This window comes from Pseudopodoces humilis, chromosome 27, assembly GCF_049639895.1.
Source record: "Pseudopodoces humilis isolate 2021_Gansu_Grassland_sample_001 chromosome 27, ASM4963989v1, whole genome shotgun sequence".
In the NCBI taxonomy this organism is placed as follows: domain Eukaryota; kingdom Metazoa; phylum Chordata; class Aves; order Passeriformes; family Paridae; genus Pseudopodoces; species Pseudopodoces humilis.
In genome coordinates this window covers 4,281,442-4,305,019 of record NC_142226.1, presented here as the reverse complement: position 1 = coordinate 4,305,019, position 23,578 = coordinate 4,281,442, and the positions used below count along the sequence as shown (strand labels likewise).

At 65.8% G+C, this 23,578-nt stretch overlaps 1 protein-coding gene across 3 annotated transcripts; it reads left to right on the top strand.

Moving 5' to 3' along the window:
• The first annotated feature begins 55 nt into the window (after positions 1–55).
• COL16A1 (collagen type XVI alpha 1 chain) lies at positions 56–23,494 on the top strand. 3 transcript variants are annotated; one of them, XM_088067493.1, is made up of 71 exons: positions 56–180; positions 1,084–1,196; positions 3,141–3,203; positions 3,299–3,416; positions 4,676–4,799; positions 4,877–5,152; positions 5,232–5,312; positions 5,654–5,785; positions 6,187–6,240; positions 6,988–7,023; positions 7,457–7,483; positions 7,619–7,681; positions 7,830–7,871; positions 7,966–8,010; positions 8,190–8,225; positions 8,371–8,433; positions 8,542–8,586; positions 8,675–8,770; positions 8,904–8,942; positions 9,169–9,213; positions 9,463–9,498; positions 10,371–10,487; positions 10,568–10,603; positions 10,689–10,724; positions 10,809–10,877; positions 10,991–11,035; positions 11,176–11,211; positions 11,335–11,388; positions 11,558–11,674; positions 11,751–11,786; positions 11,900–12,007; positions 12,092–12,214; positions 12,287–12,340; positions 12,407–12,448; positions 12,532–12,567; positions 12,746–12,799; positions 12,867–12,935; positions 13,017–13,061; positions 13,171–13,197; positions 13,277–13,342; positions 13,428–13,481; positions 13,560–13,613; positions 13,702–13,755; positions 13,878–13,922; positions 14,000–14,110; positions 14,387–14,422; positions 14,617–14,691; positions 14,828–14,872; positions 15,155–15,199; positions 16,274–16,327; positions 16,424–16,477; positions 18,182–18,235; positions 18,365–18,409; positions 18,500–18,553; positions 18,651–18,686; positions 18,963–19,025; positions 19,139–19,210; positions 20,193–20,246; positions 20,338–20,382; positions 20,597–20,641; positions 20,745–20,798; positions 20,899–20,952; positions 21,055–21,105; positions 21,223–21,312; positions 21,404–21,439; positions 21,559–21,603; positions 21,692–21,880; positions 21,975–22,038; positions 22,118–22,294; positions 23,033–23,110; positions 23,197–23,494. In XM_088067493.1, exons 2-71 carry the CDS (start codon positions 1,121–1,123, stop codon positions 23,397–23,399), a joined length of 4,803 nt encoding a protein of 1,600 aa, XP_087923619.1. In that variant the 5' UTR covers positions 56–180; positions 1,084–1,120; the 3' UTR covers positions 23,400–23,494. The 3 variants fall into 3 exon arrangements, with proteins under 3 accessions (XP_087923619.1, XP_087923618.1, XP_087923620.1); XM_088067492.1 differs by having other exon boundaries at positions 10,988–11,035; XM_088067494.1 differs by lacking the exon at positions 14,000–14,110 and having other exon boundaries at positions 10,988–11,035.
• The last annotated feature ends 84 nt before the right edge of the window (positions 23,495–23,578 follow it).

Below are 23,578 nucleotides of genomic sequence, written 5' to 3'. Positions count from 1 at the left end.
GAAGGGAGGCGGAGAAGGTGGGGGGGGCGGCGCGGCGGCTCCCGGTGTCCCGCGGCGGAGTTCCCGGTGTCCCGCGGCGGAGTTCCCGGTGTCCCGCGGCGGAGTTCCCGGTGTCCCGCGGCGGAGTTCCCGGTGTCCCGCACCCCCTCGGCAGCCCCGTCCCCGCCGAGCCCCGCGCAGGTGAGCCCCAGGCAGCCCCGCACCGGAGGCGGGCGGAGCCCGGCCCTGCGGCGGGACGGGACGGGACAGGACGAGGGGGGATTCCCTGTTAATCACCGGAGTTAATCACGCCCGGGGCCGCGGGGACCCGCCGGTGCGGAGGGTGCGGCGCAGGGAAGGCGGGGAGCGGACGGGGGGAGCTGGGGAGCGGAGTGTGGGGCGCGGAGGGTACAGGGATGGGAGAAGAGCTGGGTGCGGGCAGCGCCAGGCCAGGGGGGCGGGTGGCAGCGCAGAGGACAAGCGGGGAAGGGGTTGTGGTTCAGGACAGGGCGGCTGGGAGCTTGGGAAGAGCTGAGGCTGCGAGACAGCCCCGAGCAAGCAGGGCAGAGGTGGCCCCGCTGCCGGAGGTCCCGGAGGCTGTGCGTGGGATGAAGAGCAGGGATGCACGTCCCGCTCTGGCAGCAGCCCCTGGAGCCGAGCGTGTCCGGTCCGTCCCGGCTCCGGCTCCCTGCCTGCAGCCCGAGCTTGCCTCGTGGCAGGAAGCAGGAGGGAGGCCAGGTCGGGGTGACCTGCAGGGACACCCCGGGACCCACACGGGACAGGGAGATAAAACGGGAGGAGGCGAGACCTTCCTGGGTGGGTGCACGCAGGAGCCACTCTGGGGAGGTTCAGTCATTGCATTTCCCAGTGTCTGCAGTGAATCCGGGTGCTGGGCTTTGACACCCAGGGATGCTGCGATGCTGAGGCTTGGGGTGGGTGTGCAGCAGATGGGTGGGGGCCACAATCATCCCCAAAACATCACCGAGCCATGGCCACGAGGGTCAGCGCCACTCCATGCTGGTGGCTTTCCTGGTGTGGGCAACCTCATGGGCTGGTGGCCACCTGGTGCCCATCCCGCTGCTGCCCGGGGTCTCTCCCTTGCAGGCAGCCGCGCGGGCCCTGATCCTCCACCACGGGCACCATGAGGGGTCTCTGGGCCCTGGCGCTCGCCGGGCTCGTCAGCGCCTGCCAGGGGAAGGAGCTGCCGCCAGAGGAAGGTGAGGACCACCGGTGTGAGGGCTCGGGAGCCACCCCACTCCTTTGCCTGTCCCTGCGGCAAGGAGGGAACAGCTGGGTCAGACCCAGGGTTGGCAGAGCAGAGGTGGCCGGGGACAGAGTGAGCTGTGCCAGGTCCCCACGTGCCAGGACTGGAGTGGTGGCTGCGGACTGAGCGCCGGGGCTTTGCTCAGCATCCCACGCGGGCAGGGGGCCAGGGACAGACAAACCGAGCGAGCCCGGCTGCGGGAAACCAGCCCGGGACACCCCGACACCGCCCCCACAGCCATCAGGGGAGGGATGGGGCTGGGCCACTCTCAGCCAGGGGACACTCGGAGCCAGCTGGCAGCCAAGGCAGCCGTGTCCGACAGCGGGAGCAGACAGGGCAGGTGAGCCAGGGCCACTCGGGGCAGGGTGAGGATGCACAGAGCTCCCTAGGGAGGTTTGGCCTCCAGCTGCGAGTCGGGAAGAGGTTTGGCCATGATCCACACGACGGTGGAGGGCTGGGGGGTGCTTGACGTTAATACCTTTACCCTTACAATGTTTCTGCAAGGTACTTGTTTCAAAGAGAAGAGCTCACTGAAATAGAGCGACTAAATTACCAAATATCACAGTGGAACTTTATAGCTAAACTCCCATGTTCAGTCGTCTTCTGAGTCACAGACTCATGCCTTAGTCAGCATGTCATCTTTCACCTGCCTCTGAAAATGTCCCTTCGTGCAGCTGGGGACAGGGGCACGATGGCAGAGCCCAGTGTGGGTCCCGATGTGGGATGAGCTCCGGGCTCCACGGGAGGAGCCGCTGGAAGTGACGCCGTGGTTGCATCAGCGGTGGCTCGGCCCGGGGGGCCCGGGTTTGCCCCGGAGGGAACCCTGTCACTGTCACCCGCTCCTGCTGCCCGGCACGGCGTGGCCTCCCGTGTCCCGGCCTTTCCTGAGGGACGGAGGGTTGGACAGGCGAGATTTTCTATTGGGATCAACAGCAGGGCTGGCAGAGGCTTCAAAAGGCTCGCACTGGGGTGATTTATGCTCTGCTTTGTGTCCCCTGGGCTGCTGAGGGTGATGTCAGCGCCGGCGGGAGGGGACTCTGCCCCTGGCTGTGACACTGACAGCTCCCACTGCTGGGGCCGTGTCTGGGGTCCCCAGGGCCGTGTCTGGGGTCCCCAGGGCCAGAGCGTGTCCCCACACCTCTGCTGGCCCTGGGGCACAAGCCACGGTGGTGCCAGGCTCTTGGACAGAGGGGGGCAGGGGGGGGTCAGAGACCCCCTCAGGAACACTTGAGGAAGAGGTGGGAGAATCTTTGGCTTCCATCCTGCTCCAGGGCCGGCTTGCGTGGAGGCAAAAGAAATCCCTCTCTCTCTACCCCTTTGTTTACTCCATTATCTCGCACCTCCCAACATCTGGCGCATCTGGAGGTGGGTCGGTGCTGCCGGAGCCGTGATTTATCCCTGCAAACAGCAGCAGCAACCCGTGACCGCTCCTGACACGGCATTTCCTGCGCCTCAGCCTCCGGCTGGACCCTCACGCCTGTCTCCTAGGGCCACCAGCTCTGAGCTGTCCCCGGGATGGGACAGGAAGGGACAGCTCTCGATGGCACTGGGGGCGTCCTTGGCACTGGTCCGAGTCTCCTGATGCTGATTCCAGCCGCGGGGCCGTCTGGAGGCAAAGCCCGCCAGAGCTGGGGAAAGCATTTCACCTGTGGGAGGCAGCAGGGCCAGCTCTGTCCCCTCCGAACTGCTCCAGATTCGCTCCTCTCGGCTCCCGGGAGCCGCCCCTGCCGTGGGAGCGGGGTTTGCTTGCTCAGCGCTTTCTCGGGGGGCTGGCCCCGGCTCCTGACAGCACCCCGAGACTCTCCTGGGCTTGGAGAGCTCCGTGTGGTCTCACCCTGCTTGTCCCACGCTGCCTGGGGACACTGCAGTGACAGTGATGTGCTGGTTTGCCTCACAGGGGAGCTGTGCCCGCAGCTCTGGGACGAGGATCTGGTTGGGGACAAGTACGAGAATGTCACGGGTAAGGAAAGACCCTCTCAGGGGTCCCCTGACACTCTGGGATGGGCTCTGTGTCCTGCCTGGAGACTGGTTCACATCCCCTGTTCTGTCCTGTAGGTTTTAACCTGATTAAAAGGTTTGAGCTGCTGAAGATCTCATCCATCAAGAAGATCCGCAGCGCCCGGGGACCGGTGGTGCTGCGCCTGGGCACCGTGCCCCTGGTCCAGCCCACGCGGTGAGAGACTCTGGGTGACCCAAGAGGTGGCCTTGGGTGACCCGTGGGGTGGCCCTGAGGTGACCCAAAGCTCCCCCAGGCACCATCCCCGGATGTTGTAAGGTTGGGTGAAGCTGGCTGGGCTTTGCCCTTAGCTCGTGCCAGGGATGCCAGGCAGCTCCGTGTCACCCGTGGGGACACTGAGGACCCTGGGGCTGCCTTGAGTCCATCCTCCTCGAAAGTAAACCCCAGGCTGTCACGGATCTGTCGGCTGGTGGCCAAACCTTGCACAAGCAGGGCTCTGGGGCTGCTCTGTGGTTGCTCCTGGCAGAGCTCACGGGGTCCAGATGAGCTCCAGAGGCTGCTCAGCTCTGAGCAGGCACTGCTGGGTGTGTGGAGGGGCTGCTGGGGGGGCACAAGGCCACTGACCCTTGTCCCCTGTGTCTCTGGTGCCCACGGTGCCAGGGCTGGCAGGGACGCTGCAGCGTGGCAGGGTGGGAGCAGATCCACGTCCTGGGGAGCTGTTCCTGCAGGAAACGGCTGCGGTTTGTCCCCACATCCCCCCGGGCTGGCACAGAGCCGTGCCGGGCATGGGGCTCTCCGGAGGGCGAGGAGGTCCAGCCTGGGCAGCCAAATCCTCGGATGGCTTCGGGATGGATGGTGGATGCTCCAGGCTGGTGTTGCTCTTGGCCGGTTGCTTCTGGCATCCCAGATCCAGCCTTGGGGAGTCTGGACACGGGGACAGCCCCGGTATCCAGGCTGTGAAATCCCACGTGTGCCTGCCCACCCCGGTGTGCAGTCAGGGTGTCCCCGTGCCCCTTGGAGAGCAGGGGGCACCGCTGGCCTTGTCCCAGTCCCCATCCCTTGGTCCAGCTCCAGGGCTGTGGCTTGGAAAGTCGCGGGTGTGGAGCCAAGGCCGGGAGCGGAGCAGAGCCCAGAGCAAATATTTCCAGTGGTTTAATGGGCTGTGGGTGAGCTGGGGAAAGGCTGCCACAGCTGCCTTGGGGATGATGGATGCATTTCCTGGCTTCCCAGGGACAAAATTTTGGGATAAGAATACGGCCTTGGGCGCTGCAGCCACCCCATGAGGGGCATCTATCCATTGTGATGACATCTGGGGTGCCACCGGTGGGGACAGAAGGTGGCAGGACCCACAGGGGGTTGTTGGGGTGATGCTGCCACCTGAAAGTGCCCTATGGATGGGTGCCACCAGCCTTGGTGCCAGCTCCATCCCCAGAACACCCCACAGGGTCCAGCCACCCCAAAACCCTTCCCCACAGGCAGGTGTTCCCCCGGGGGCTGTCCCCCACCTTCACCCTGGTCCTCACCTTGCTGCTGAAGAAGAACAGCACCGGGGAGCACTGGTACCTCTTCCAGGTCACCGACCGGCAGGGATACCCCCAGGTACATCCCGGGAACGGGTGGGACACAGCAGGGAACAGCCAGGAGCCGTCCCTGAGTGCTGTCCCCTCTGTGCCCAGCTCTCCCTGTCCGTGCACGGCCCCGAGAAAAGCCTGGAGTTCCAGGCCAGGGCGCCGGGGGCCAGCTCCGTCAGCGCCGTCTTTGCGGGCAAGGCCGTGGCGTCCCTGTTCGACGGGAGGTGGCACAAGGTGGTGGTGGCTGTGCAGGGCCACGCTGTGTCCGTGCACCTGGACTGCTCCTCCATCTCCTCCAAGCCGCTGGGACCGCGGCAGGCGCTGGCCCCGGAGGGCAACACCTTCCTGGGGCTGGACGCCGTGCGTGGCACCCCGGTCCGGGTGAGTGCCCGCGGGGTCAGGGCAGCTCTGCCGGCGGTACCGGGGCCGGCCCTGACCTGCCACCCCCGTCCTGCCGCAGTTTGACATCCAGCAAGCCCAGATCTACTGTGACGCCGAGCTGGCCAGGCAGGAGGGGTGCTGCGAGATCTCAGCTGGTGGGGTGAGTGCCCCCGAGTGCCCTGGAGTGCCCCCGAGTGCCCCCAAGTTCCCCCAAGTGCCCCCGAGTGCCCCCGAGTGCCCCCGAGTGCCCCTGAGTGCCCCCGAGTGCAAACGAGTGCTCCCGAGTGCCCCTGAGTCCCCCCGAGTGCCCCTGAGTGCCCCTGAGCCCCCACCCCAATCCCGGCCGGATCCTGGAACTGCCCTGTGCACGCTCAGGGTTTTCCCCACAAGGGAAACTGAGGCACAGTGAGAGCAGGTCTGTCCCCTCCGTGTCACCGCCGTGTCCCCACAGCCCTGGCTGTCCCCCGGCAGCCTCCCCGTGACCCCGCTGTCTCCCTGCAGTGCCAGACAGAAGCACCCAAGACTCGCCGGCAAGCGGAGCTGATGCAGAGCAGCAACCTCATCGAGATGGTGCCGCAGCCCGAGGGCCGGGTGTTCACCCGCTGCTTCTGCCTGGAGGAGCCGCTGGGCACCGTGAGCTCCAGCAGCGCCACCTCGGCTCCATCCCGGTCCCATCCCTGCCTCCGACCCCATCCCCACCCCCAGCCCCATTCCATTCCTGCTCCCCATCCCCTTCCTGGTGCCTGTCCTCATCTCCATCTCCATCCTGGGTCCCCATCCTGTCCCCATCCCCATTTCCACCCCCATCCCAGTCCCCATCCCATGCCCAGTTGATCCAGCCCCTGGAAAATCCCTGCCTCTCTTTTTCCACCCAGTGCTGGTGAGGGAGGTGTCGGTGGCCAGAGGGAATGAGGGAGGGGAAGGCTCCTGTGGTCCCATCCCTGGGGATCCCAGACCCCTGGATAACCCAGAGGGAGCACCCCAGAGTGGGATAATCCAGGCAGGCACCGCCACGAGCTCCTTCTGCCCTACAGGAGCCAGGGAGAAGCTCAGGAAGGACCAGCCTGAGGGACGATCCCAAGGAAAAGGTGAGGGTGTCCCAGCCCGGCTGTCCTGGCACGCCCAGCTCTGCTCCCCTTCCAGTGCCACCCCAGGGTGTCCCCCACTGGCCCAAATCCAGGCTGGCTCTGTCCCTGCCCCATGTAGGAGCTCCCAGTTGTTCCAGGGATGCTGGGAAGAGTGGCTGTTCTGCTCCCCCAAGCAGGAACTGAGGCCCCACTCACTCTTTGCTGCTACTGGAGCAATCCCAGCTATGGCCAAGGGCCTCTTTGTTCCCTCTGAGCTTCTCCGGAGCGTTGCCAGAGCTGGGGAACATCTCCAGCGCTCCTGTTCCTCGTCCCTGAACGTCTCTGGGATCCCTCATCCCACCACAGGGATTCACTGCAGTGTTCCGGGGTGGGATCCTGCCGGGTGTGCGGGTCAGGGCTGGAGGCTGTGGGGACACAGCCACATCCTGCCTGTCCCCAGTCCTGTGGGAGCAGCCTGGAGAGGCTGGTTTGGCCTGGCCAAGCCGTGGTCAAGGCAGGGATCCACAGGGAGAGCCAGGCCAACATTTTGTCACCTCCCCAAGGAGGAAACACCGTGGCTTTTCCCTTCTCCACCCAGGAATTCCCCATGCCCAGGAAGCTCCGGGGATGGGGGGAGATGCTGCTGGGTGATCCCCATGGGTGTGGGGTGCCCGGGGGAGCGGGGCAGTGGCTGTGGGGTTTTTGAGGTTTGGGGTGCCATGGGCAGTGTGTGGAGCTGCTCCCAGCTTCCATCCCCGTCTCTTCCAGTGCCCTCCCTGCTCACCCCAGGCGGCATCAGGAAATGTGAGTGTGGCACTGGACACGGGGACCCCAAGCTGGCCAGGCTGGGCTGTGAATTGGGGGTGGCAAAAGCCACCGGGGTGCTGTCACCAGCCCCCCACGACCCTACAGCTCCTCCCAGCCTGGGGCCCTGCAACATCTGGATCCTTTCCAGATGTGGCCCCATTCCTACAGCAACCGCTGGCTGGGGGGTGGGGGGATGGCAGGGGGGTGGCAGGGGGTGGCAGGGGGGTGGCAGGGGGTGGCAGGGGGGTGGCAGGGGGGTGGCAGGGGGGTGGCAGGGGGGTGGCAGGTGTTTTGGACCTCTCATGCCCCATGGTGGCACTCGGGGACAGAGTGTTGGGAGGATGGGGACAGTGGTGGGCTCAAGGTTCTGCTGCTGCTGCCGTTTGAAGTCCCCATGCCCTTGGGGGACACCTTTCTCCTGTCTCCACAGGTCACCCTCGGTCCCACAGGTCCAAAGGTAGGTTTGTCACCCCCCAGGACACCCAGCGGGAATGTGGGAGATGCCAGAGCACCCCTGTCAGGAGCTGTGAGCACACTCTGGGCTGTGGGGACACCCTGTGCCCGTTTGTCACCCTCCGTCCCTCTCTTGCAGGGCACCAAGGGCGAGCGGGGCCTCCCTGGCACCGCCGGTGGCAAAGGGCAGAAGGGTGACCGTGTGAGTGTCCCTGATGGCCCTGACCTGTCCCTTCTGCTGGGGGACTGCTCCCTGCGGGGTCCCTGGCACACGGGGGACTGCCCTGGCCGTGCTCCTGTCCCCCAGAGCCCCCCAACCCTTGTCCCTGAGCCTCCTCTCCCCTCCGCAGGGCATGGACTGTGTGCGCACCCACCCTGGCGGCCCCGTGCAGGTGAGACCCCCCCCAAACCCTCCCCAAACCCCCTCTCCCCATCTCTGCCTCCCCTCTCACCTCCTCCTCCTCCTCCTCCTCCTCCTCCTCCCAGTGTGCCGAGGGGCCGCAGGGTGAGAAGGGGCAGCGTGGGCAGGTGGTAAGTGACATTTACCTGTGGGGACAAGGTGTGGGGACACCGCGGGGGTCCCCCCGTCCTGGGCTGGGGTGGGGGGTCCAGCTCCGTGTGGGCATGAACAGAGCAGGAGGTGACCCTGCCCGAGCCCACCTGGGCACCTGCACGAGCCCACCTGGTCACCCACTTTGCCCCCCGTGCAGGGACTGCCGGGGCCAGCTGGCGCAGAGGGGCAGAAGGTGAGTCCAGCCCACCTGTGGGTCCTGGCATGGCAGCAGGGACACCTGGGATGGTGGCAGAGGTACCAGGACCTGCCAGTCCCAACCTGGGTAGCTGGGGTGACACCACGGGTGACTCCACAGGTGACATCTGTCTGTCCTGCAGGGCCAGAAGGGCGAGAAGGGTGACGGGGGACTGCAGGGCAAGCCGGGGCGCCCCGGGCGTGACGTGAGTAGTGCTGGGTTGTACCTGGGCACCCCCTGGGCACCCCTGGGCATCCCCCAGGCTGGGAGGTCTGGCCACAGGAGCCTTCACATCCCACTCCCCTCCTGGCAGGGCCGGCCTGGAGAGATCTGCGTGGTGGGGCCCAAGGGCCAGAAGGTACCTGGGGTTTGGGGGGGGGTGATGGGGTGGCAGATGGGGCACCTGGTGGCACTGCCAGCACTGCCACCTCCCCATTGTCCTCCAGGGTGACCCGGGCCTCGTGGGACCTGAGGGGCTGGCGGGTGAACCAGGACCCCCAGGCAAGCCAGGCTCTCCAGGGATTGGCATTCCAGGGAAGCCGGTGAGGTCCCCTGTGCCAAGGTGGTGTCCCCATGGTGGGCATTGCTATGGGAGGGGCAGGGTGCCACCCCACAGCCAGAGCTGGCTGACCAGGGCCCCTGAGCAGGGCTAACACCACCTTTCGTCCCTTCCAGGGTGACCCCGGTGGCCCCCCAGGTCGGAAGGGAGAGAAGGTGAGTGGAGGGAAAGGGGTCCCGGCTGGGCAGGGGGATCGTTCTGGGAATCCCATCCAGAGCCGGATCCACCGGGGCTGAGCTGGAGCCATCAGCTGCTCAAGCTCCACCTGGATGGCCCAAGGGCCTGGCTTGGGGGGCAGGAAACCCCAGGGCGGGACAGGGGTGTCCCAGGGCTGCAGTGTTTCCCCTTGCTGAGCTCAGTGCTTCCCATCTCTGGCTCTAGGGCAGCCCAGGAGCTCCTGGACCCGGAGGATCGCCTGGGACACCCGTGAGTAGCAGGAGCTGGGAGCCAAAAGCCGGGGCCAGGACCGGGTTTCTTGGCTCGGGTTTGGGGCCGCTTGGCCGGAGAGGTGACGAGATCCGGCAGCCGAGAGGGCTTTGGGAAAGCCGGGAGCCTCGCTCGGGGCCAGGATCATCCCGTGACGCAGCTGGTGGCCAGCTGAGGGCTGCTGGGTGGCACTGCTGGGGCACTCCGTGGCCTCCCTGAAGAAGCCCCGTCCCTGCTTTTCTCCCACAGGGTCTCCCCGGAGTCCTGGGGCCGAAAGGAGACAAGGTGGGTGCAGTGACAAGGTGGGTGTGGTGACAGGGTGGCTGCAGTGACAGGGTGGGTGCAGTGACAGGGTGGCTGCAGTGACAGGGGAGGTGCAGTGACAGGGGAGGTGCAGTGACAGGGTGGCTGTGGTGACAGGGTGGCTGCAGTGACAGGGTGGCTGCAGTGACAGGGTGGCTGTGGTGACAGGGTGGCTGCAGTGACAGGGTGGGTGCAGTGACAGGGTGGCTGTGGTGACAGGGTGGGTGCAGTGACAGGGTGGCTGCAGTGACAGGGTGGCTGCAGTGACAGGGTGGCTGTGGTGACAGGGTGGCTGCGGTGACAGGGTGGGTGCAGTGACAGGGTGGCTGCAGTGACAGGGTGGCTGTGGTGACAGGGTGGCTGCGGTGACAGGGTGGCTGTGGTGACAGGGTGGCTGCGGTGACAGGGTGGCTGTGGTGACAGGGTGGCTGCGGTGACAGGGTGGCTGCAGTGACAGGGTGGCTGCAGTGACAGGGTGGCTGCGGTGACAGGGGAGGTGCAGTGACAGGGTGGCTGTGGTGACAGGGTGGCTGCAGTGACAGGGTGGCTGCAGTGACAGGGTGGCTGTGGTGACAGGGTGGCTGCGGTGACAGGGGAGGTGCAGTGACAGGGTGGCTGTGGTGACAGGGTGGCTGTGGTGACAGGGGAGGTGCAGTGACAGGGTGGCTGTGGTGACAGGGGAGGTGCAGTGACAGGGTGGCTGCAGTGACAGGGTGGCTGTGGTGACAGGGTGGCTGCAGTGACAGGGTAGCCTGGGGTGGCCACGGGCACATTCCCCGGCCTTGGGGCTCCCTGGGACATCCTGGAGGCCACCCCCAGCCCCCAGCCTGTGTCTCACTGCTGCCACCGGGCAGGGCGAGCCGTGCGAGGTGTGTCCCACTGTCCCCGAGGGAACGCTCGGTGCCGTCGGAATTCCCGGCAAGCCAGGACCGCGGGGAGAGCCCGGAGCGCCCGGCAGGGACGGGATCTCAGTGAGTCTGAACCCAGGGATGGAGGGCACGGCGCTGTCACCTCAGCACCCCTGATGTTCCCTCTGTTTCCCCCTTCCCAGGACACCCCCGGCCCCGCAGGACCCAAAGGGGACAGGGTAGGTGACACGGGGTGGGCTGGGCTGTCCCCAGCTGGAGCTGGGGGACACCGAGCACCGTCCAGCTCCCGCTTTTCCTTCCCAGGGAGATCCCGGCATCCAGGGGATGAAAGGGGAGAAGGTGAGTGTGTGACCCTCCGTGTCACCCTCGCGCTCGGCCACTGCAGCCCCTGCGATGTCCCCATGTCCCCTCCTGCCATCCCAGGGGGACTCGTGCCAGTCCTGCGATCTCCGCATCCTCGCCGCGCTGCGCGAGGTTGTGCCGGGGCTGCCGGTGAGTACCGGGGCTGCCGGTGAGTACCGGGGCGGGACCGCCCCTCTGCCGTGCCGGGAGGACAGCCGGGGGTGCTGTGCGTGCCGGGTGAGTGACCCGTGAGTGTCCAGCAGGGCGAAATGGGGCTCTCCGGGCTGGCTGGGATCAAGGGCGAGAAGGTGAGTGACTCCCCTGCCCCCTTTTCACATCCCTGGAAGGAGCGGGAATGGCTGGATCACCCCGAAGGGTCGGGGCAGGCTCGGCTGATCCTGACCCCAGTCCTGATCCTGCTCCTGGCCCTGTCCCTGCTCCGTTTCAGGGGGACAGTGGCCATGTGGGACCCACGGGCAGACCGGTGAGTGGGGATACTGCTCAGGCTGGAGAGCCCAGGGGTGCAGGAGGTGTCTGGGGGCTCAGGGGTACCAGAGCCCAGTTTTGGGGACCGTGGTGTCACCTCTGCTGTGGATTCTTGGTGCAGGGAACCCCGGGAGAGAAGGGAGATCCAGGTGTGCAGGGGCTCAAGGGAGAGAAGGTGAGCCCAGCCCTGGGGACACCCCTGTCCCGGCCCTGTCCCCAAATCCACCTCCTCAGCTGAGACCTGGGGCAGCGCTGAGCTGGGGAGGGCAGGGGGCCGTGATCCCCCTGCTCGGGCCGCGTTCCGGTCCCCAAATCCAGCTTCCAGCCGGGATGTCCTCCCGCAGGGCGAGCAATGCGGGCAGTGCCCTCCTACCCCGCAAGCCCTCCGAGGCACAGCGACAGTGCAGGCAGTGCCGGGGCCACCGGGAGAAAAGGGCCCTGGTGGCCCCCCGGGCAGAGCGGTGAGTGTCCCCTGTGCCCGCCGTGCCCGTTTTGGGGGCGATGCCCCACCCTGAGCCATTCCTGCGTTTCCCCCAGGGCAGACCCGGCGACGCTGGCGAGAAGGGACAGAAGGTGAGAGGGGCTCGGGGTGGCTTGCGGTGGGGTTGGTGGTGGCAGAGGGCGCTGTCACCGCTGTGTGCGGTGTCCCCTACGTCCCCGTGCCAGCCTTGTCCTCTCTTTGCCAGGGCGACGCTGGCAGCCCCGGGGACCCGGGCAGCCCGGGCATGGCCGGTGTCCCAGGGCTGTCGGGTGAGCCTGGCATCAGGGGACCAGCCGGCCCCAAAGGCGACAAGGTGAGACCCCCACATTTTGGGGAGCTGTGCTCCATCACTGCGGTGTCACCCACCCTCCATCCCTCTGCTGTCCCCTCCCCGCAGGGAGACGCGTGCCAGCCCGGCCCCGCCGGGCTCGGGGACCTCTTGGACACGGTGGGAATCCCGGGAAAACCCGGAGCCAAAGGGGACCAGGGCCCACCGGGCATCGGCCAGCCGGGCAGACCCGTGAGTGTCCCCTCCCCACGGGCACAGCGCCTGGTGGCATCGTGTCCTCGGGGTGACCCTGCTGTGTTTTAGGGGAAGCCGGGGCTGCCGGGGGTGCAGGGCCCTGCTGGGCCGAAGGGGCTGCAGGTGAGTGGGGTGCAGGGGCTGGGTGTGGGGTCCTGGGGACACCTCACTGCCCCTCTGTGTCCGTAGGGTGAGCCAGGACCGCGGGGGATCAGCCAGCCGGGACCACAGGTGGGTTTTGGGGTGCCTGTGTTGTCCCCTGCTGTCCCATGCTGGGTGGCTCTGGTGCCTTTCACACACTCTGCTTTTCCCAGGGAGACCCCGGGAGCACCGGACCCCCTGGACCCCCTGTGAGTAGGGTTTGGGGTGGGGTTTTGGGGTGCTCAGCCCTGGGTGATGGGGGCAGTGCCCAGTTCCTGGGAGCTGTGGGGTGTCACACCCCTGCCAGCCCCCTGTGTGGGTTGTGGTCACTCTGGGGACAGCGCTGTCCCCTCACTGGGGGAAACCAACACCCTGTCCTGCCCCCAGGGCCCCCCCGGACCGCAGGGACCCCCGGGGACAGCAGCAGAGAAAGGTGCCAAGGTAAGGGAGCGTGCCCCAGCCCTCGGTGTCCCCCGTGCTCCCCATTCCTGCTGTCTTTCCTCTGCAGGGATCTCCGGGCCCCAAAGGTGCCACGGGACCCCCTGGACCACCAGGGAGCAGCGTCACAGGGCCACCGGTGAGTCCTGGCAGTGCCACCCTCCTGGCACCTTGATCCTGCTCGAGCCGGGGAGTTTCCTCACCCTCCTCTTCCTCGCAGGGCCCCGAGGGGCGGCAGGGGCTCCCTGGGTCCAGCGGGCAGCCGGTAGGTGCGGAGTGGGCTCCAGGGGGCTGTGCGGGGGCTCTGGGTGGTCACACGGTGGGTGGGGGCACCGGGGGCTGCCCTAATGCCCATCTCCGTTTTCCTCTGGCAGGGGGAGAAGGGTTCCCGGGGAGAGAAGGTGAGTCGGGGTCCGGGTGGAGCCGTGTCCCCCCCGTGCCACCCCCTGCCCGCCCTGCCCTCACCCCCTCTGCCCACAGGGAGACCCTGGGGAGTGCTCCTGCCCCTCCAGCCCCCGCCAGGACCCCAACTACAACGGGATGCCGGTGAGTGTCCCACCCCTGCCCTCACAAGCAGCCCCCCGGCCCCGTTTCACCCTCCCCAGTTCTCTTTCCCATCTCTCACCCCTAGGGAGCCCCAGGATTATGGACTGGGATGTCCTGGCAGCCCCAGCCTGGCCCGCAGGTCGGTGCCACCCCTGCCTTGTCCCTCCCATCCCAGTCACCCCTGGCCTCTCTCTGATTGTTTTTTGGGGTCTTGCAGGGCCCCCCCGGAGCTCCCGGCCCCCCCGGCCCCCCCGGTGCCCCCGGCCGCCAGGTGAGCGATGGGAGAGGGGAGCAGCAGCGGGGCCAATCCTGATCTTTTAGGGCAGGGTTTGAATATTCCGTGTTCCCCTTGGATTTAGGGCATGCCGGGACACAACGGTTTACCCGGGCTGCCTGGACCGGCTGGAGACCTGGTAGGTGGTGACAATTCCCATGGGAATGTCCCCTGTTCTGCTCCCCCACCGCAGGGACAATCGCTCCCTCCATCCCGCTCTCCATCCACGGTTCCATCCCTCCATCCCTGCCCCTTTTCCAGGGACCTCTGGCCGTCATGACTGAGAGGAACATGGAGGTGCTGAAGGTGAGAGGGTGGGGATGGGGTCACCCTCCTGCCCTGGGGGATCCCTCGGGGCGCCCTTGACTCCCCTTTCCCCCCAGACTCTCTGCGGGGACTGTGCCCAGCTGCAGGCAGCCCTGGAAGCTCCGGGGGAAGGGGAGAAGGGGGATGGGGGCATGCCAGGTGTCCCTGGCAGCGAGAACTGTGCCCGGGTGAGTATTCCCACAGCTCCGGGAGGGAATCTCTGTGCCCGACATCCCCCGGCCCTGCTAGGCTGAGGTTGGAGAGGAGCTCCCGAGGGCTGGAGAATTGGATTTTGTGGAAGTCGGGGGAAGCACCGTGCTTTGGGGACACCGGGAATGTCACACTGGCCGCTCTGGGAATGTGGGGACACCCCACTGTGATCCTGCACAGCCCCAGCAGGGATCCTGAGGAGGGCCAGGCTGCTCCTCTGTCACAGCTTGGGTGACTCCGGGGTTTTCTTCCAGTGCTTTGCCCAGTTCCCGCGAGCGGAGGAGGCTCGGGTGAGTGATCCTGGTGTCCTTGTCACACCCCCTGGTCCCCAGGGATGGTCCCTGCTGGGTATCCAGGACCATCCCTGAGTTGTGTGAGCTTCGGGGAGCGGAGGCTGCTTTGGGGAGGTTTGGTGGGCCCAGCAGTGGCTGGTGGGCAGTGGGCAGAGCCATGCCAGGGTCCTGATGTGTCCCCACTCCTTCAGGGTGACAGCCCTGACTGTGCCGGTGACCCCGGGCTGCCGGGTGCCCCAGGAATCCCAGGAGAGAGAGGAGAACAGGTGGGTGAGCTCCAACCCATCCACGGACCCTCTCCTGCTATCCCAACCCCTCCTGGCGGCTGTGGCAGGTCCCGTGGTGCCCCTCGGGGCTGTCCCCACCTCTGTGGTCACACCTGGCACCCCCGTCCCTCCCCAGGGCTCACCAGGACTGCGCGGACCTCCGGGACCACCCGGACCCATTGTAAGTACCCCTGCCCGGGGTAGGGGGGTTCTGGGGGGCTCGGAGCCCCTAAAAGCAGGTTGCCAAAGGGGCCTGGCACCCTGCCCTGAGGCCATGGTGACACGGCCATGGCGAGGCACAGGTGTGACATGGCATGGCACGGATGTCCCCATGGAGGCTGGAGAAGGAGGTGAAGGTGCTGCCAGCCCGGAGGCGGAGCAGGAGCTCTGTGGCACCCCCGGAGCTCAGCCCAGGCTCCCCAGAGCCTTTTCCAAGCTGTGACCTCCCTGTTTCTCCCCTCAGGGCCCCCCAGGCTTTCCTGGAACGCCGGGCGCACCCGGACTGCCCGTAAGAACCCAGCACGGCTCCGCTCTGTGCCCTGTGTCGCTGCCGCTTGGTTTGGCTGTGTCCCTTGTCCCTGTCCCCACCGGGAGCAGCCGCAGCACAACCGCCCCTCCCCTTCCACTCCATCTCCATCTCCATTCCCACTCCTCCATCCAAAAGCAGGGGGTCCCGGCGGACCCAGCGTTTGCAGATGATCTTCCTCAGCTCAGGGACCTGGTGCTGGCACTCGCCACCTGCTGGGTCCCGCGGTGACCTGGTGCAGCTCCGCCGTTCCAGGTGTGTCAGGGACCTGCCACCTCGGCTGGGTGACCCGTCACAGCTGCCCTGGTGGTCACCGGGGCCACTCCTTGTGGGGACCTGGGGGATCCTGTGTGCAGCCAGTGCTGCCTGGGCTCATCCTCCTCCTCCTTCTCCTCTGGCCACTCCTCTGTGGTCACTCAGCCTCCACCACCATCTCCATCTTCATCTCCATCTTCATCTTCATCTCCACCTCCATCTGCATCCTCCTGCTCCCACCCTGCTCGCTCCCCACAGGAGCTGGTGGTGGGGCTGTGCCGGTGGCTCTCGGAGGATCCTGCGCTCCTGCTCGTGTCCCCTTGTCCACTAATGTCACCATCACCCCATGGGCTCTCTGTGGCTCTCTGTGGGCCGTGCTCTGCGGTGTGCCAGTGTGTCCTGTCGTTCTCTGTCACCTCGGCACCACATCGCCCCACTAACCCACCCCACAGGTCCCCCTGGCGCTCCAGGCTGTCCCCGTGTCACCCTAGGAGGACGGGGGGCACCAGGCTGGAGCTGAGGGCTGGAGCCAGAGCTGGGCACCCCACACAGCCCCCAGAGGGCTGAGCCTTTTGTGACCCCAGGGTCACAGTGACAGGGTTTGAGCGTCCCCACCACGCCTGGGCACTGACCCCAGTGCCAGTGGCAGTGCCAGGGGTGGAGGGAGCCCAGGCAGGGTCCCAGCAGGCTGGCAGAGGTCACAGACCCCATGGGCTGGGCCCAGGTCCTGCTGCCAGGTGGGCACAGCCCCGGGATGGGCTGTAGGAGACCCCCCTGCATCTCCTCTCTTCCCCCACAAAGGGTCTCCAAGGGGACCGCGGCCCTGCTGGGCTCGCTGGAGCCAAAGGGGAGCCGGTGAGTGCTGGGGGATGAGGGGACAGGGGGACATCGGTGGCCCGTGGGGATTGGCACCTGGCTGGGGTGGCTCAATGTCATCATCCTCACACACAGGGACCTCCAGGACAACCTGGCTACCCCGGGGCCACGGGGCCCCCCGGCCTTCCTGTGAGTACTGGGGGGACCAGCAGTCCTTGCCAGCCCCCTCGGGGGTCCCCATGGCCCTCCTGGTGCTCACTGGAACCCCCCCATGTCGCAGCTGGGGGACCCTGGTGGGCACAGAGCACTGTGTTCCTGCAGGGCTCATTCCTGTCCTGTCCATCCAATCCCATCCCACACATTCCCAGTGCCCTGTTCATCCACACCATGGCCATCTGCACCCTGAGTGTGCTCTGTGTCCCCACGTCTCCTCTGCCCCAAATCCCATCTGTGCCCCAAATCCCATCCGTGTCCCATGTCCCATCCACACCTCAAATCCCATCTGTGCCCCAAATCCCATCTGTGCCCCATATCCCATCCGTGTCCCAAATCCCACCCATGCCCCATATCCCATCTCTGCCCCATATCCCATCCGTGTCCCAAATCCCATCCATGCCCAAATATCCCATCTCTGCCCCATATCCCATCCGTGTCCCAAATCCCATCCATGCCCCAAATCCCATCTGTGCCCCATATCCCATCCGTGCCCCATATCCCATCCATGCCCCCATATCCCATCCATGCCCCATATCCCATCCATGCCCCATATTCCATCCATGCCCCATATCCCATCTGTGCCCCATATCCCATCCATGCCCCATATCCCATCCATGCCCCATATCCCATCCATGCCCCCATATCCCATCCATGCCCCATATCCCATCTGTGCCCCAAATCCCATCCGTGTCCCATGTCCCACCCATGCCCCATATCCCATCCGTGTCCCAAATCCCATCCATGCCCCCATATCCCATCTGTGCCCCATATCCCATCTGTGCCCCATATCCCATCTGTGTCCCATATCCCATCTGTACCCCAAATCCCACCCGTGCCCCAAATCCCATCCGTGCCCCAAATCCCATCTGTGCCCCAAATCCCATCTGTGCCCCAAATCCCACCCGTGCCCCATATCCCATCCATGCCCCAAATCCCATCCATGCCCCCATATCCCATTTGTGCCCCAAATCCCATCCATGCCCCATATCCCATCCATGCCCCAAATCCCGTCTGTGCCCCAAATCCCGTCTGTGCCCCATATCCCATCTGTGCCCCATATCCCACCCGTGCCCCATATCCCATCCATGCCCCATATCCCATCTGTGCCCCAAATCCCATCTGTGCCCCCATATCCCATCTGTGCCCCATATCCCACTCGTGCCCCAAATCCCATCTGTGCCCCATATCCCACTCGTGCCCCAAATCCCATCCGTGCCCCATATCCCATCTGTGCCCCAAATCCCATCCGTGTCCCATGTCCCATCCATGTCCCATATCCCATCCATGCCCCATATCCCACCCGTGCCCCATATCCCACCCGTGCCCCATATCCCACCCGTGCCCCATATCCCACCCATGCCCCATATCCCATCCATGCCCCATATCCCATCCGTGCCCCATATCCCATTTGTGCCCCATATCCCACTCATGCCCCAAATCCCATCTGTGCCCCATATCCCATCCATGCCCCATATCCCACCCGTGCCCCAAATCCCATCCATGCCCCCATATCCCACCCATGCCCCATATCCCACCCGTGCCCCATATCCCACCCGTGCCCCATATCCCATCTGTGCCCCATATCCCATCCATGCCCCATATCCCATCCATGCCCCATATCCCACCCATGCCCCATATTCCACCCGTGCCCCATATCCCACCTTGTCCCTTCCCCAGGGCATCAAAGGCGAGCGAGGCTACGTGGGTCCCCCCGGAGAGAAAGGGGAGCTGGTGAGTCCCTCAGGGCCCCATTCCAGGGGCAGTGGGGCCGGGGACTCCCCCAGGTGCACCCTCTTTGTGGGCACCAGGTTTGGGATCCTTCCAGCCACATCCATCTGATCCCATTGCCGTCCTTCCCAGGGACCCCCTGGCGCGGATGGGCTGCCCGGTTCCATGGGGCCAGCGGTAGGTGCCCACCCTGGGGGCTGTGGGGAGAGAGGGGGTGGCTGTGGGTGCCGTGGGGCGCTCCCCCCACCTCATCCCGTCTCTCCGCAGGGTCCCAGGGGTGAGCGTGGGCTCCCGGGAAGCGCTGGAGAGAAGGGGGACCAGGTGAGTGTCCCCAAAGGGGACAAGACCCCCCAGGACCCCACCCCCCATGGGGCAGGGTGTGGCTCTGGGGTCCAGCTCAGCTCTTTTCTCTCCACAGGGTTTCCAGGGCCAGCCTGGCTTCCCGGGACCACCCGTAAGTAAATCCCACCGGGAATTTTAATTACATCCCGCTGGCAATCCCAGCACAGGGGGGTGTCCCTGGGAGATGGTGCCTGTTCCTGGCTGTGTCCCCGTGTCCCCACAGAGCCAGGGATGGGGACAGGGGGTTATACAAGTGGGGCACGAGTGGGATGAGGTGCAGAGAGCAACCCCAGATCAATCCTATTCAAATAAGCCGGGAAAGAGCAGGATTTATGGGCTGGGCTCTTCTGCGGGGTCCTCCCTTCACTCACACCCCTCTTCTCTTTAGGGTCCTCCTGGTTTCCCGGGAAAGGTTGGTCCAGCCGGGCCACCAGGGCCTGTGGCCGAGAAGGTGAGTGCCAGGGACAAGTGTCACCGGGCAGTGGCTCTGTGGTGTCCCTGGGGCTGTGGCTGGCTTTGGTGCCCGGTCCCTGCTGTGCCTGTGACCTCCTGTGGCTCCTGCAGGGCAGTGAGGGCGTGCGAGGCCCCACGGGAATGCCAGGACCCCCCGGGCCCCCTGGACCCCCGGGAATCCAGGTGAGACCCCTTCTATGTGTCACCCTTGGGTGCTCCTGGGAGCACCACTGTCTGTTCCCATTCCTAGGGACCAGTTCCCTTCCCCGGGGATCTGTTCCCTTCCCCAGGGACCTGTTCCCATTTCCAGGGACCTGTTTCCATTCCCAGGGATCTGTTCCCATTCCCAGGGGATCTGTTCCCATTCCCAGGGACCTGTTCCCATTCCCAGGGACCTGTTCCATTCCCAGGGGATCTGTTCCCTTCCCCAGGGACCTGTTCCATTCCCAGGGACCTGTTCCATTCCCAGGGACCTGTTCCATTCCCAGGGACCTGTTCCATTCCCAGGGATCTGTTCCCATTCCCAGGGGATCTGTTCCCATTTCCAGGGACCTGTTCCCATTCCCAGGGACCTGTTCCATTCCCAGGGATCTGTTCCCATTCCCAGGGGATCTGTTCCCATTTCCAGGGACCTGTTCCCATTCCCAGGGACCTGTTCCATTCCCAGGGATCTGTTCCCATTCCCAGGGACCTGTTCCATTCCCAGGGACCTGTTCCATTCCCAGGGATCTGTTCCCATTCCCAGGGACCTGTTCCCATTCCCAGGGATCTGTTCCATTCCCAGGGACCTGTTCCCATTCCCAGGGGATCTGTTCCCATTCCCAGGGACCTGTTCCATTCCCAGGGATCTGTTCCCATTCCCAGGGGATCTGTTCCCATTTCCAGGGACCTGTTCCCATTCCCAGGGGATCTGTTCCCATTCCCAGGGACCTGTTCCCATTCCCAGGGACCTGTTCCATTCCCAGGGATCTGTTCCCATTCCCAGGGGTCTGTTCCCATTCCCAGGGATCTGTTCCCTTCCCAGGGGATCTGTTCCCATTCCCAGGGATCTGTTCCCTTCCCAGGGGATCTGTTCCCCTTCCCCAGGGACCTGTTCCCATTCCCAGGGACCTCTAGAGCTCCCCGATGCAAACCTTCCTCTGACACTGTCACCTTGTCCCCGCAGGGCCCTGCTGGCTTGGAAGGACTGGATGGCAAGGATGGGAAGCCAGGGCTGAGGGTGAGGCTCTGGAGCTCTCCAGATTCTGGTAGGGGGCAGCCACCCTGCAACCCCCCCCAGGACACCCCCAACCCTTTCTCTTTCTCCCCAGGGTGACCCTGGTCCCCCCGGGCCACCAGGGATGATGGGTCCTCCGGTGAGTGACAGCCCTCCTTGTCACCCCTCCCTAATCCTCTGTGCCTGGCATGTCCCTGCAGCCAAGAACGGGCTCCCCTGAGCCGGGACTGTCCCACCACGTGCTCCTGGGGACACTGAGCTGCGAGTGGTGGCCCTGGACTGGCACTGCAGGGTCAGGATCACCTGCTGTGCTCTGCCGGCACCCCCACCCAGCAGCTCTTTTCTCTCTCCAGGGCTTCAAGGGCAAGACAGGACACCCAGGGCTCCCGGGACCGAAGGTGAGTGATGGTGGCACTAGGTGGTGGTGACACCCCCAGGGACCACGGGCATGGCCAGAGAACCTCTCATTGCTCTGCCCGTGATGTCCCTTCCTCCTTTTAGGGCGACTGCGGCAAACCCGGCCCCCCGGGCAGCACGGGCCGGCCGGGAGCAGAGGTGAGCGAGGGCTGGCTGAGCCCTGGGCACATTGGGCACTTGTCACCAGCCTGCCTTCCTTGTCACCACCCCCCTTCTCCTCCTCACTTGCCTTCCTCAGGGTGACCCCGGACCCATGGGACCCCAAGGTCGGCAGGGACCCCCAGGGCTCATCGTAAGTTGGAGCTTCCCCCCAGTGAAGGGGGATCACAGCGGGGGCTCCCTTTGGTTCAGGGAATGGGGACATCAAGTGTGACCCCCCTGTCTCTGTCCCCAGGGACCCCCCGGCAACCCGGGACAGCCGGGTCCCGCTGGCCTCGCTGGAGTGGTGAGTACTGCCAGGGCTGGAGCCCTCACTCTGGGATTTGGGGTCGGGATGAGCAGGTTTGGGATCCCCCATTCCTGCTCCGCACTCATCCCTGCGGTCCCGGCTCTCTCCTCGCAGGGGCTGAAGGGCGAGCGAGGCTCCGTGGGGGAGCGGGGTCTGCCGGGAATGCCAGGACAGCCGGGACCCCCGGGACACCCGGGACCACCGGTGAGTGCAGCAGGGCACGGAGCGGTGCACTGGGGACATTGGGGGTGGCCACACGGTGTCACCACCTCACTGCCCCTCTTGGACCTCGCAGGGCGAGCAGGGACCGGACGGACCCGTTGGGAAAGAGGTAGGAGCAGGGTTCTCTGGAGCTTTGCTGGACACAGGGATGGATTTGCGGCGTCTTCTGGCCTGGCCAGGGTGTCCCTAGGGTGGGGACATCCCTGTCACCTTGTTCCTGTTTTCCAGGGACCCCCAGGAAAACCGGGCATTGCGGGCCCAGCCGGACAGAAGGTGAGGGGAGCCTGGCTGTGCCACCACGGCCACCTCGGCGTCCCACAGTTGTCCCTGCACCCCAGAGCTGAGCCTTTCCTGTCCGCAGGGTGACGCTGGGTCCCCCGGCGAGAGGGGCTACCCCGGGGAGAAGGGCAGAGCCGGAATGCCCGGGGGTCCAGGGAAAAGCGGCTCCATGGGGCTTGTGGGGCCACGGGGACCCGCGGGAGAGAGGGGACCCCCGGGCTCCCCGGGCCCCGCGGGCAGTGCCGGGCTGCCGGGACCCCCAGGGATGATGGTAAGAACGCGTGGCCGTGTCGGGGGGCAGGAGCCTGTCCCTGTGAGGGGCGCGGTGGCCGTGGCCCCTGGCGTGTCCCCTCGTGTCCCTGCAGGGAGATGTCAATTACGACGAGATCAAGAGGTTCATCCGGCAGGAGCTGAACAAGATGTTTGACGGTAACGGGGGACTGGGGACGAGTTCCGGGGACCCTCCCCGTGTCCCCGCGGGCTCTGAGCTCGGTCCCTGTCCCCGCAGAGCGGATGGCGTATTACACCTCGCGGCTGCACTTCCCGGTGGAGATGGTGGCATCCCCGGGCCGGCCCGGTCCCCCCGGGAAGGACGGGCTGCCCGGCCGGCCGGGACCCCCCGGCTCCCCCGGGATGCCGGGACAGATCGGCAGAGAGGGGCGGCAGGGCGTGCCAGGCATGCGGGGTACGTGCTGCTCCCCGGGGCGTTCCCGGTGTCCCTGCGGCGTTCCCGGTGTCCCTGCGGCGTTCCCGGTGTCCCGGGGACATTCCCGCTATCCTGGGGGGTATTCCCAGAATGTTCTCGGTGTCCTTGGGGTATTCCCAGTTCTCAGCTCCTAGCTGCCCGCTGTGTTCTCGATGTCTCTGGGGTGTTCCCGGTGTCTCCAGGACCTCCCCGGTGTCCCTGGGGCATTCCCAGTGTCCCTGTGGTGTTCCTAGTGCCACCATGATGTCCCCAGAGTGTTTCCACTGTCCCTGGGGCATTCCCGGTGTCCCTGAGGTGTTTCAGGTTTCCTCGGGTCGTTCTCAGTGTCCCTGGGATGTTCCAAGTGTCCCGGAGGCGTTCCCAGTGTCCTAGGGGTGTTCCCAGAACGTTCTCAGTGTCCCTGGGGTATTCCCAGTGTCCCTGGGATGTTCCTGGTGTCCTTAGGACATTCCCAGTGTCCCCAGGACCTTCCCGGTGTCCCTGGGGTATTCCCAGTGTCCCTGGGATGTTCCTGATGTCCCCAGGACATTCCCAGTGTCCCTGGGATGTTCCTGGTGTCCCCAGGACCTTCCCGGTGTCCCTGGGGTCTTCCCAGTGTCCCTGGGATGTTCTTGGTGTCCCCAGGACATTCCCAGTGTCCCCAGGACATTCCCAGTGTCCCTGGATCCTGGGATGCTGTGATTGTGCCGGGATCTCACCCCTCTCCATCCTTCCCAGGTGAGCCGGGCGCCAAAGGAGAGAAAGGCGAGAAAGGCGTGGGACTGATGGGGGACAGTGGCCCCCCGGGACCCCCAGGTGAGCCCCGTCCCCCCGCGTGGCCCCCAGCCCGAGGCTGGACTTTGCTGCCACCCCTCACCCCTCCTTCTCTCCATCTCTTGCAGGTCCCCAAGGGCCACCAGGCTATGGGAAGATGGGTCCCCCGGGCCCCGTGGGACAGCAGGGCATCCCCGGCATCCCTGGCCCTCCCGGTGCCACGGGGCAGCCGGGCAAGACGGGGCACTGCAGCCCGGCCGAGTGCCTGGGGGCCGTGCCCATGGAGCAGCCGCTCTTCCAGCCCAAGAACGTCAAGGGTCCCTTCGGCTGAGGGGTCCCGCGCCCCCCGAATTTGCTGTTAATATTGTTAATATCGTTTCCCTGCTGTGCCGGGGCCGTGCCCGTCGGGGGGGCTCGGGGGTTGTACAGCTCCGTGGCAATCGCAGGGGCGGGTGGATCCTGCCCCAAAAATACACCAGTTCTGTGTGTCCCCGCGCCTCCCGGCTCCGT

Coding starts and splice junctions, on each gene's coding strand:
- COL16A1 (XM_088067492.1), top strand. CDS start 1,121: ATGAGGGGTCTCTGGGCCCTGGCGCTCGCCGGGCTCGTCAGCGCCTGC. Junction 10,878..10,987: donor AGGTTGTGCCGGGGCTGCCG/GTGAGTACCGGG, acceptor GTGAGTGTCCAG/CAGGGCGAAATGGGGCTCTC. Junction 14,692..14,827: donor CAGGAGAGAGAGGAGAACAG/GTGGGTGAGCTC, acceptor GTCCCTCCCCAG/GGCTCACCAGGACTGCGCGG.